Below are 13,595 nucleotides of genomic sequence, written 5' to 3'. Positions count from 1 at the left end.
AACATAAACATTAGCCAATGTGAGAGAGGCCTTCAGTTGCTTAGAAGTTACCTTGGGGTCCTTTGTGACCTCACCGACTATTACACGCCTTGCTCTTGGAGTGATCTTTGTTGGTTGACCACTCCTGGGGAGGGTAACAATGGTCTTGAATTTCCTCCATTTGTACACAATCTGTCTGTCTGTGGATTGGTGGAGTGCAAACTCTTTAGAGATGGTTTTGTAACCTTTTCCAGCCTGATGAGCATCAACAACACTTTTTCGGAGGTCCTCAGAAATCTCCTTTGTTTGTGCCATGATACCCTTCCACAAACATGTGTTGTGAAGATCAGACTTTGATAGATCCCTGTTCTTTAAATAAAACAGGGTCCCCACTCACACCTGATTGTCATCCCATTGATTGAAAACACCTGACTTGAATTTCACCTTCAAATTAACTGCTAATCCTAGAGGTTCACATACTTTTGCCACTCACAGATATGCAATATTGGATCATTTTCCTCAATAAATAAATGACCAAGTATAATATTTTTGTCTCATTTGTTTAACTGGGTTCTCTTTATCTACTTTTAGGACTTGTGTGAAAATCTGATGATGTTTTAGGGCATATTTATGCAGAAATATAGAAAATTCTAAAGGGTTCACAAACTTTCAAGCACCACTGTACATTAATGGCATTTAGCAGACTGCTATCCAGAATGATGTACATCATACCCAGAGCAGCCTGGAGAGAAGTTAGGGGTTAGATGCCTTGCTCAAGGGCAATTCAGGTACCGTATTCCTGCTCGTCCAGGGAATCGAACCAACATTTTGATTCGATTCTAATCACACTAATGAACAAAAACATAGAAAAAAATCCTACCGGTATGTAGAAAATTTATAGAATACTTTTTTATTTTATAAGCCATTGATAAATCTCAACATAAAACTGCTTTAAGAGTTCAGACAAACTCTTAATCTCCCTCTTTACCAGGAATGCAGACTAATTTCAAGGCTAGATTTTCTTTATGAGATACCTTGGGGGGAAAGAAGTTATGCTTCTGTTTCATTGGTTGTTAAACATCAGTTTTGATGGACTAAATGGGGCTTTATGTTGCAAAACAAAATAAACATATGATGTTCAATGTAATGGACATTATTGCAATAATAATAATAATAATAATAATAACAACAACAACCGTAACCTGCTGTCAGTTTTAGCACAGAGAGAAGGGTGTGTTTTCATGGTATACAGAAACCTCATGCTAACCGAGCTGTGGTTATCTGAATTTCATTGTGTGCTGTTTTGTTTGCCTGGATCATGGCTGCGTGGTTAAATTCTGAAATTACTAGCTGTCATCTCTAACAACAGTCCTGCCAGGCTCCTCTTAAGATAATCCTAGCTGATCGTCTATGGGCTTTAGAATACAAATCTATCGCCTCTACACCCAGATAACAGTAATTGCTACATCTGCCATGACGTAATATTATTGACCATTATCACAATCATGCTCGTTAGAAATTAGTGCACGTACATATAAGTTTATTTGATTTTGATAAAAATTCTGGGGTTAAATCTGGAGCGCCAAAAGCCATATAAGATTTATGCAGAGCCCTACAGCAAGCTGCTTCCTTTTCCGACAGGATTCCAAGTTCAACCAATTTAACTTGTAACTCTCCCTTGATTATTCCTTTTTACACACATATTTTGAGGGGTTTTTTTTTAGTGTTGCGTTTTCTTGGAAAGTTGTGCAGCCATTTTGTGGTGATGTCTGTATTTTTAAGGGTAAATTTTATTCTGTGCAAACTTCACTGTATTATTGCCCTACTGCACTGCAAGTCCACTGTACAACTGATGAAAACTATGGCAAATACCACAATGTATAGTCATTGCTATTTCAGGCTGGATATAATGACAGGCCGTACAAGATGTATACAGTTCCCTCTAAAATTATTGCGCCCCCCCCCAGTAAAGAGTCACCTTTTGGTGAAGTCGCTTCGTCTCACACTGAAAAAAAACAAAAAAGAGAAAAATCAAACCTTTAATTGAAATAAATTTATTCAGAGAAAAACAAATCCCTCATCAAGAAATAACTATTTTCAACAAAAACACATGCGCCACTATTCTGGGAAACTCTGGAAACAATAGTGAGCACAATGTAACTGAAGCATGTTTCCCATTTAAATTGTACGCTTGAGTTAATTGGAGTGTGTAGGAACTTTCAAGCTGTAATCCAGGACTTCCTGATTAACTGGGGAACAAACATGAGATGACACAGAGGCCAAATTCCCTTAGTCATCCATCAGCATGGGAAAGATAAGAGAACACACAAGCCAAATGAGGGAGAAGTGTGTTGACCATAAGTCAGGGAATAATTATTAAAAAAAAAACAACTACATGCCTGAAAATGGTCATTTCTACTGTTAGGGCAATAATAATAATAATAATAATAATAATAATAATAATAATAATAAAGTGGAAACCAACTGGAACTGTTACAAACTTGCCTTGATGATAACCCAAGTTTATTTTTCCCTCATGTACAGTGAGGAGGAGGGTAAAAGAGGCCAAAAAAATCCTCAAGGATCACTGTTGGTGAATTACAAGAAAAGTAAAATCTTGGGGTTTCCAAGTCTCCAGAACCTCCATCAGACTCCACCTCCATGCCAACAGATTATTTGGAAGGTATTCCAGAAAAAGCCTTTTCTGTCAGTTAACCACAAACGTAAGCACCTGGAGTTTGTGAAACACTACTACAACGTTGACTGGAAACGTGTTCTCTGGTCTGATGTAACAAAAATTGAGCTTTTTGGCAATAAACACTCAAGGTGGGTTTGGTGTAAAAAGAAGGATGGCTATAATGAAAAGAACCCGATCCCAACTGGAAAATATGGTGGAAGTTCTGTGATGTTTTGGGGCTGTTTTTCCTCCAAAGACCCTGGAAACCTTGTTAGGGTCCATGACATCATGGACTCCATGAAATACCAGGAGATTTAAATCAGAATCTGGCTGCCTCTGACAGGAAACTAAAACTGGGTCATCATTGGATCTTCCAGCAGGACAAAGCAGATGTCCAAATCAACACAAAAATGGTTATTTGACAACAGAATGAAGCTTCTTCCATGGCCATCTTAGTCCCCTGACCTGAACCCCATTGAAAACCTGTGGGGTGAGCTGAAGAGACGAGAGCACAAGAGAGGGCCGAGGACCCTGGATGATCTGGAGAGACTGTGTAAAGAGGAATGGTCTCAGATGCCCTGCTCTGTATCTCCAACCTTATAAAATGTTATAGGAGACACTCAGTGTTGTTTTACTGGCAAAGGGAGGTTGTACAAAGTATTAAATCCAGGGGTGCCAAAAATAATGGGGCATGTGTATTTGTTGAAAATAATTATTTCTTCATGAGGGATTTGTTTTTCTCTGAATTTATTTCAATTTTTCCTCTACATTTATTTCCAATAAAAGTTGGATTTTTCTTATTTTTTCAGTGAGATGAAGCTTTACCAAAAAGTGGATTTTTTTTTCTAAGCCCTTTTTACTAATTTTTTACAAGTGGTGCCAATAATTGTGGAGAGCACTGGAAATGTAAATTTATATCCTAATATATATGTACTGTATACAAATGCCAGCTGATGAAAACAGTTCTATGCAGAAAACCGCAAGATGTTTTAAAGTTTGTGTAGTCTGAATTCAGTCTTGAGCAGCAAGGTGATGTAGTGGTTAGCACTGTCGTCTCACAGCAAGAAGGTTCTGGGTTCGAGCCCAGCGGCAGATGAGGGCCTTTCTGTGTGGAGTTTGCATGTTCTCCCCGTGTCTGTGGGGGTTTCCTCCGGGTGCTCTGGTTTCCCCCACAGTCCAAAGACATGCAGGTTAGGTTAATTGGTGGCTCTAAATTGACCATAGGTGTGATTGTGAGTGTGAATGGTTGTTTGTCTCTATGTGTCAGCTCTGTGATAACCTGGCGACTTGTCCAGGGTGTACCCCGCCTCTCACCCATAGTCAGCTGGGATAGGCTCCAGCTTTCCTGCGACCCTGCACAGGATAAGCGGTTACGGATAATGGATGGATGAATTCAGTCTTTAGTTATAACAAACATGAAAGCGTATTAGTAAGCAGTTGAACCAACAAAAGCAGCCTTGGTATCAATTCTATAAGTGTTTGGAACTTTACTGGAGCAATGAAAAGCATTCTTTCAAAAGATATTCCCTCAGTGGTGTTTTGATGACGGTGCTGGAGAGCGCTCCAAAGTCTCCCAGCAGTGTTAAATTGGGTTGAGTTCAGCTGACTCACCATCCCTCCTGTACAGTTCCAGAGACTTGTAGCATCTGTGCCAGGACTCATTGAAGCTGTTTTCGCAGCTCATAGCAACCCAACCCTTTTACTAGGACACCAAGATATTTTTTCCCTTTAATTTGTCACTGGTCTGTAGTGTCTTACATAGAACAGTAAACAGTGAATAAGTGAATATGGGAGTGATTTTAGACACAAGATCACTGTGCATCACTGTATCTGCTCTGCTCTATCAGTGTAATTATCTTACTGCTGAGGTCTGGGCAAACACAGCTGAGATACAGCCTCCACCAATGCTGACTTGCTCCCAAATACAGAGAGGGTTCTTTGTTATTGCTGAGGTTTTTCAATTTTCACTCCTGGTTCTTCATCTAAATCACCAGCAGCAAACAAAACTGACACCTCCAGCCTTTAGTTCTACATGATTTTTGAGATGATGGATAGAACACAGAAAGTGGGAACAGTTAAGACAGAGCAATTTTAATTTGATTGATGAAAATGACATTGACCTTTGGACACAATTCCTGATGACTAATACAAAGATGAAAATTGACATTAGCCTTCATGGCACTTTGAGCACTGACTCATTCATTCATACAAGCCTGATTATATATGCACTACAGTTCCATTTGCATTAGCGGATATGAGGTTAGGAATTTATTATACGTACTTCTCTAGGGCGGCATGGTGGTGTAGTGGTTAGCGCCATCGCCTCACAGCAAGAAGGTCCGGGTTCGAGCCCCGTGGCCGGCGAGGGCCTTTCTGTGTGGAGTTTGCATGTTCTCCCCGTGTCCGCGTGGGTTTCCTCCGGGTGCTCCGGTTTCCCCCACAGTCCAAAGACATGCAGGTTAGGTTAACTGGTGACTCTAAATTGACCGTAGGTGTGAATGTGAGTGTGAATGGTTGTCTGTGTCTGTGTGTCAGCCCTGTGATAACCTGACGACTTGTCCAGGGTGTACCCCGCCTTTCGCCCGTAGTCAGCTGGGATAGGCTGCAGCTTGCCTGCGACCCTGTAGAACAGGATAAAGTGGCTAGAGATAATGAGATGAGATGAGACGTACTTCTCTCACAAATGACTTGGCTTGTTTAGCATATTAAAACTGTTCTCTGGAAAAACATCCATTTCCGGATTTCTCACCAATTTGACTTTTTTACAAACAGAACAGGGTGATCGAGATGAACTACCAAGCTTTTAACCTCTTAACTGCACTACACTAACAAACCAGTGAACTTCTCATAAAATTTGATAGCATTTTTCAGATGTTTGCATGTACATACTTTTATCATCATATCACTGATTTCTTTTCACATTTCTGCCACTAGTGTTGTACTCAGATATTAGCTCAGATAGTTAATAAAATAATCCATCCATCCATCCATCCATCCATTATCTGTAGCTGCTTATCCTGTTCTACAGGGTTTATAATAATTTTGATAGAGCACTTTTCATATTATCTCAGTGCTTACTGGTGCTTTATATATACACAAGATTAAAAGGACAAAACAAAGTACTGTATCTATGATAAGGTGCATTCATGACACAAACAGTAATCATGACTTAACTATAGATCACGTGATCCTGACCAGGAAAAATCAGTTGAAGTTGAATGAATGAATGAATGAATGAATATGCATAAATCTATGAAAATTACTATAAGTCATGAAAAGCACACTTAATGAGGTTAAAGACAGAGTAACCATGAATTATAAATTAGAAACTATAGAAACTGCATTCCAAAAGTTCTCATTAGAATTACAGTGTCTTGTAAAAGTATTCATCCCCCTTGGTGTTTGTCCTGTTTTGTTGCATTACAAGCTGGAATTTAAATGGATTTTTTGGGGGTTAGCACCATTTGATTTACACAACATGCCTACAACTTTAAAGGTGAACAGTGTTTGTTTTTTTTTTATTTTGACACAAACAATAATTAAGATGAAAAAACAGAAATCTGTGAACTGGTGACTTGTCCAGGGTGTACCCCGCCTTTCGCCCGTAGTCAGCTGGGATAGGCTCCAGCTTGCCTGCGACCCTGTAGAACAGGATAAAGCGGCTAGAGATAATGAGATGAGATGAGAAACAGAAATCTGGAGTGTGCATAGGTATTCACCTCCAAAGTGAATACTTTGTAGAGCCACCTTTTACTGCAATTACAGCTACAAGTCTCTCGGGGTATGTCTCTATTAGCTTAGCACATTTAGCCACTAGGATTTTTGCCCATTCCTCAAGGCAAAACTGTTCCAACTCCTTCAAGTTAGATGGGTTGTGTTGGTGTACAGCAATCTTCAAGTTATGCCACAGAGTCTCAATTGGATTGAGGTTTGGGTTTTGATTAGGCCATTCCAAGACATTCAAATGTTTCCCTTTAAACCACTCCAGTATAGCTTTAGCTGTATGTTTAAGGTCATTGTCCTGCTGGAATCTGAACCTTCATTCCAGTCTCAAACCTCCGGCTGACTCAAACAGGTTTTCCTCCAGAAATGCCCTGTATTTAGTGTCATCCATCTTTCCTTCAGTCCTGACCAGCTTTCCTGTCCCTGCAGTTGAAAAACATCCCCACAGCATGATGCTGCCACCACCATGCTTCACTGTAGGAATGGTGTTCTCAGGGTGATGGGAATTGTTGACTTTGTGCCACACATGGCATTTCCCATGATGGTCAAAAAGTTCAATCTGAACTGAACTGAAAAAAAAAAGTCTCATCTGACCAGAGAATCTTCTTCCATATGTTTGGGGAGTCTGCCATATGCTGTTGGGCAAACGCCAAAAGTGTTTTCTTATTTTTTTCTTGAAGCAATGGATTTTTTCTGGTCACTCTTCCATAAAGCCCTGCTCTGTGGAGTGTACAGCTTAAAGTGGTCCTATGGACAGATATTCCCATCTCTGCTGTGGATCTTTGCAGCTCCTTCAGTATAATCTTTGGGGTCTTTGTTGCATCTCTGATTAATGCCCTGCTTGCCCGGTCTGAGAGTTTTGGTGGGCGGCCTTCTCGTCAGGTTTGTAGTGGTGCCATATTCTTTCCATTTTGCTATAATGGATTTAATGGTGCTCCATGGGATATTCAAAGTTTGGGATATTTTTTATAACCCAACCCTGATCTATACTTTTCCACAGCTTTGTCTCTGATTTGTCTGGAGGCTCCTTGGTTTTCATGTTGCTTGCTTAGTAGTGTTGCAGAGTCAGGGTCCTTCCAGAACAGGTTCATTTATACAGACATCATGTGACAGATCATGTGACACTTTGATTGCACACAGGTGGATCTTAAATCAACAAATTATATGACTTATGAAGTGAATTGGTTGGACCAGCTCTTATTTAGGGGTTTCATATGAAAGGGCGTGAATACCTATGCACACTCCAGATTTCAGTTTTTTTTTTTTTTTTTTTGGGGGGGGGGGGGGGGGGGGGGTTCATCTTAATTATTGTTTGTGTCACAATTTAAAAATAAATAAATAAATAAATAAATAAATAAAATGTGCACCTTTAAAGTGGTAGGCATGTTGTGTAAATCAAATGGTGCTAACCCCCCAAAAATCCATTTTAATTCCAGCTTGTAATGCAACAAAACAGGACAAACACCAAGGGGGATGAATACTTTTACAAGACACTGTAAATAATAAATTTAGGGTCACACCAAGATCCATAACTATAGCTTTTGCATATACAAAATAAGAATCAAGTTCTAGAGTGCAAAATCGGCAACCCTACTGCAAATAGACTTAAAACCCAACATCAGTGGTTTGCCAGAATTTAGAAGGAAGACATTTCTATTTATCTAAAATGTTATGTCTTTGTCACAATCAGTCATCCATTTGGAATAGTTGTATTACAGCAGAGAGGCAATATGTTTGAAAATAACATGTCTTAGTGCCTGTATATAAAGGAAGAACAATAGATGGCCTAAAACAGAACAGTGTGGGACACAATGCTGTACTTTTTAGACAGAAATATCTCCACTAACACTGATAGTCTGCCAAGTAAGCTCTAAGTCAGTCAAGAACTTGTCTAAACTGACGATGTTATTAAACTGTCCATTAAAAGTCTATTTTAAAAAGAAGTCATTGTCTGTTGCTTCAAATGTGGCACTCAAAGCCAACAGTACTAAAATAGAAATTTATATTATACTCATCTTTTCTCCTTCAGTTGTATGAAGTTTTCAATGCATTTTTTTGTTGATAAATAACCTGCTTTGACAACAGTACAAGTGGCATATGGAACAGAATATAAAACTCTATCAATCAAATCAATAAATTCATGCTCTTGCCTCAAGATTCTCATGCATTTAGCATAAGCCTGTCGACTAATAATGTGTTATCTTTGCAGTAGCACTGTCAAAGAAGTCATTCATGTAATAAAGTGGCATATCTACCTAATAAAGCCTCTACTAAGTTCATACTTTACTTAGTACATCAGTCAACCAAATGATGACACCCCAGTGGCATCCCAGTGGGATGAGTACACCAATGGAGTGACAAATTAAATTATTTGTAAAAGCAGTGGCGTTCCACTACTGTAAGGCATTACAGGGATGATGAAAATTGAAGCTGTTTCAAAATGCAGAGCATGGCAAAAATAAAGTTATTTACCCTCCATTTACACCAACAAATTTCAGGTTTTTCTTGGCTCCTGCAGCCCCCTGCTTGTCAGGACAGTCATTCTTCTTCATGATAGATTTAAGGCCTGGGAAGAGAGAGAGTAGTCAGATGCCAAGTCTTTTGCCAACTCTGCACCTGTTCTTCGTCCCTAAATATATTCCACCACTGTACCGAAAAAAAAAAAATATTATACAGTGCCCTTCGTGATGATTGCCCCCTTGTAAAGATTAGTAAAAAGGGTTAGAAAAAAATCTACCTTTTGGTAAAGATGCTTCATCTCACACTGAACAAATGAGAAAAATCCAACCTTTAATTGAAATAAATTTATTAAGAGAAAAACAATTCCTTCATTAAGAGAGAATTATTTTCAACAAAACACATGTGCCACTATTATTGGCACCCCTAGAAATTATAGTGAACACAATGTAACTGGAGCATGTTTCCCATTTAAACTACAGATTTGAGTTGACTGGCATGTATACGATACTTTCATGCTGTAATCATGACTTCCTGATTAACTAGGATACAAATATGAGGGGACACAGAGGCCATTATTCTATCATTAGTTATCCATTGACATGGGAAAGATAAAAGAACACACAAACCAAATGAGGAAGAAGTGTGTTGAACTTCATTTCTGACCCTTTCTTCTGTTAGGGCTTTTTTTTTTTAAATGGACATCAACTGGAAACATTACGAACTTGCCTGGAAGGCAAATTTGGGGGAAGCCATGGCCTAATGGTTAGAGAAGCATGTTTTGGACCAAAAGTTCACTGGTTTGATTCCCTGGACCAGCAGGAATGGCTGAAGGGCCCTTGAGAAAGGGACCTACAGTAACCCCCAACTGCTCCGGGTACGATAAGAGTGTCTGCTAGATGCCATTAATGGAATGGTAGAGGACCCAAGTTTATTTTGTCCCCACGTTACATTACATTGATGGCATTTAGCAGATGCTCTTATCCAGAGTGACATACAACATACCCAAAGCAGCCTGGGGAGCAGTTGGGGGTTAGGTGCCTTGCTTAAGGGCACTTACGTGGGTGGCACGGTGGTGTAGTGGTTAGCACGGTCGCCTCACAGCAAGAAGGTTCCAGGTTCGAACCCAGCGGTTGGCGAGGGCCTTTCTGTGTGGAGTTTGGATGTTCTCCCCGTGTCTGCGTGGGTTTCCTCCGGGTGCTCCGGTTTCCCCCACAATCCAAAGACATGCAGTTAGGTTGACGTGGGGCGGCCTTGGGCTGAGGTGCCCTTGAGCAAGGTACCGAACCCCTGGGCGCTCTGGGCTGCCCACTGCTCTGGGTGTGTGCGCGCGCGTATGTTCACTGCTTCAGATGGGTTAAATGCAGAGGATGAATTTCACTGTGCTTGAAGTGTGCATGTGACGAATAAAGGTTTCTTCTTTTTCTTCAGCCATTCCTACTGGTCTAGGGAATCAAACCAGAGAGCTTTTGGTCCCAAAGCTGTTTCTCTAAACAATAGGCCATAGCTTCACATACAGTGAGGAAGATGATAAGAGAGGAAAAAAAATCCCCACGTATCACTGTTGGTGAAATACAAGAACAAGTAAAATCTTGGGGTTTCCAAGTCTCCAAAACCACCATCAGATGCCACCTCCATGCCAGCAGATTATTTGGAAGGTATGTCAGGAAAAAAAGCCGCCTTCTGTCAGTTAACCACAAATGTAAGCACCTGAAGTTTGCGAAATGTTACTACAACTTTGACTAGAACCGTGTTCTCTGGTCTGATGTAACAAAAAGTGTGGGTTTGGTGTAAAAAGAAGGATGGCTATAATGAAAAAACCCGATCCCAACTGGAAAATATGGTGGAAGTTCTGTGATGTTTTGGGGCTGTTTTTCCTCCAAAGGCCCTGGAAACCTTGTTCAGGTACATGGCATCATGGACTCCTTGAAACTGCAGGACATTTTAAATCAAAATCTGGCTGCTTCTGCCAGGAAACTAAAACTGGGTTATCATTGGATCTTCTAGCAGGACAGTGATCTGAAGCATGTAGATCTTTTCTTACCTTCTTTACTAATCTTTACAAGGGATGCCAATAGTCATGGAGGGCACTGGTGTGTGTGTGGGTGTGTGGGTGTATTTCCCATTTCACTTGTAAGGTCACTTTGGATAAAATCTAAGTGTAAAAATGTTCATGTATGGAGGTATTGCACCAGATAAAAGTGTGGTGGCCATTACTATTTTCAACATTTGTGTGTCTAGCATGTACTAAAAGGGTGTGTGACTAATATAATGGACTATACCTGACTGTTTTGCTGCACCTCCTTTTTGAACAGGAGAATAAAAGGCTGAAAGGGCACTAAGTGAGCCTCGAAGGTGACTCTGGATGGAGCTGATCTTTGAAACTGGCTGTTTCTGTGAGCCCTCTCCTTTTGGTTCCTGACTCCCACTCCCCAGACTGGCCCACTGTTCATTCAGAAGACCTTGGATCCGAGTGACAACCTGGCCTATGGCTGCAGGTGATGCTGAAGCTTCAGCGGGCTTCTGAGGTTGAGGCTGAATGTCTTGTCCTTGTGGTTGCTTTTGGTCTTGCTGTAATGGTTCATCTGTGCTTGTACCTGCTTTTATGGTTTCTATTCCCACAGTTTCAACATTCTCCAACAATTCATTTTCCCTGGCCAAGGACTTTACATTTGCATTATCTTTGGGTACCTTTCCAACCAAATCGCCTTCAGTCTTTTCTACTATAACATATTCTTCAGCCACATCATTCTCAATGATCATGCTTTCACTCATTTTCTCTACATCATCCCTATCTACACTGTGTTTTTCATCTGCAGGTTCAAGCTCTTTTATTTCTTTGGCCTTCACACTATTTTCAGATGCATCTGTTTCAGTTGCTTGGTCACATGTAACAATTTCCACACCCACAACTTTTTCAGATCTCATCACCTGTGCTAACACCTCAATTTCTCGCATCTCAACTACATTTGTTTGAGTACTACAGCACATTTGGTCTGGTTCTTTGATACCATCAGTAGATTTAAGATTAATATCTGTTAGGACTGCTTTTTCTAACACATGCTTGCTGTCAGTATTGACTGATGCATCACAAGTAATAATGTGTTGAAGTGGCTCAGTCTCTGGCGGAACCTCCGACTCTTGCTCCACACTGACTGCAATGGGTTCCTTTACTTTTTCACTTAGCTCCTGAATTGTTACATCCTTTTGTCTATTCTCCTCCATCTGTACTCTCAGTAAGGAGTTTGTTGTTTCCAGATTACAGTTGACCTGCCTTAATCTTTCCTCCAATGTCTTGACTTTTTCTTGGAGTTCTTGGATCGTGAGAATATCTTCTTCGTTTATTGTGGAGGCCAGTTTTTCATTTTCTACAACAGATTGATCAATTGTTTCTGTTTTTTCAGGTTCATCTTGAGGCACTGTGCCTTCAGATATAGCACCTTTTTCTTCTGTTATGGAAAACTCTATTGTTTGGTCAGACTCTTTATCTTCTGATGAAGTCTCTGGCTTTTCCTCCCATTCTTCTAATCCTTGTTCCAGAAGCTTTTCTGATACTTCAGCCTCATGCTCAGACTCTTCCAACATTCTCTCAGATTCTTCTGAATCAGTTGGACTTTCAGCTTTTTCAATGAGTATCACTGGAACAGAGACCACACCTGAAACTGGTTCTTCTCCCAAAACTGTGTAAGCTGGTGGCCCTTCAAGGTTCTGGGCCAGCTTATCTACAGTTGACTCTATTTCTGGAATTTTACTATGACTGTCACTCACAGTATCCTGGGAAAGGGATGGAGCTTCTTGCTGTTTTGTTGCTGAAGGAAGGTTAATACTTTCTTGGGATTCTGGCTGGGATTTTTCACTTGACTCTTTCTCTGGCAGACTCTTTACCTGAGACTGTGTTTGAATTCTCTGAAGTAGTTGTTCCCTCTCTTCTCTAAGGGAACAAATCTGAGCCTTTAGCTCAGGGATCGTCCTGACCTGATCCTCCAGTTCGCGCACTCGTTTCAGTGCCGCTGTTATCTGTTGATGCAGGCTCGCCCTGTCTTGAGGAATACTCCCTCTTCTGTCACTACCATCCACAGGGCGAAATAGTTTTTCAGTCGAGCCATTCTGTGATTGACAGCTCTGCTCATCGGTAGAGTCTGAGGCTTTCCTGTGCGGGACATTAACAGGCATGCTGGAGGCCCGAAACAAGTGAGGCCTCACATTAAGGCTCAGAGAAGCCTGTTGGTCTTGGGAAGCCTGAATATGGACCTGATCCACAGTTTGAGTGGAAGAGAGGTAGCTGCTACCTTGCACATTTGATTGACCAGTAGGGCTGCTTTGGATGCTACTGCTGCTGCTAGCATTGTCAGTGCTGGCTCTGAAATCAAAAAGTTGCTGGACTTCAGTAACACGTGATTTGGGCTTGGATCCCAGGGTGGAGGTGTTAGACCATGTGTCTTTGGCTGCAGGTCTTGAACCATGTCCAGGAAGGCTGAAGTTGCGTGGCAGTGTGCTATATTTTGGCCCCCTGTTCTTTCTTTGTATATGCACTCTCTTGATGGTATTACCCTTCTCAATGTCATCTACATATTTTAAGAAGTCCAGATCCAGGTGAAAGCCGTAGGGTGTCTCCACAGAATAAGGCAGCTGTTTCCTCTGTCCCCCATTCTCAGAAGGCTTGGCGGAAAAGCCATTTGCTGAAACACAAATCCAGACACCTTTAGGAATTTTTTTACTATGATCTGAATAAATGTCAACCCATAAGCTTTGAGGAATG

The 13,595-nt window shown here is 40.8% G+C and overlaps 1 protein-coding gene across 2 annotated transcripts in view; it reads right to left on the bottom strand.

Annotated features, from left to right (window-relative positions):
• kank4 (KN motif and ankyrin repeat domains 4) overlaps positions 1-13,595 on the bottom strand; it is a 127,707-nt gene that overhangs the window by 20,057 nt on the left and 94,055 nt on the right. For both annotated transcript variants that reach the window (XM_060919960.1, XM_060919961.1), the window contains 2 exons: positions 11,119-13,515; positions 8,852-8,945 (listed from right to left, as the gene is read on the bottom strand). In XM_060919960.1, coding sequence (XP_060775943.1) covers positions 8,852-8,945; positions 11,119-13,515 — 2,491 coding nt within the window. The remainder of the gene's footprint in view (positions 1-8,851; positions 8,946-11,118; positions 13,516-13,595) is intronic.

The sequence above is a fragment of the Neoarius graeffei genome, chromosome 4, assembly GCF_027579695.1.
Source record: "Neoarius graeffei isolate fNeoGra1 chromosome 4, fNeoGra1.pri, whole genome shotgun sequence".
In the NCBI taxonomy this organism is placed as follows: domain Eukaryota; kingdom Metazoa; phylum Chordata; class Actinopteri; order Siluriformes; family Ariidae; genus Neoarius; species Neoarius graeffei.
This window is presented reverse-complemented; position numbering and strand designations above follow the sequence as displayed.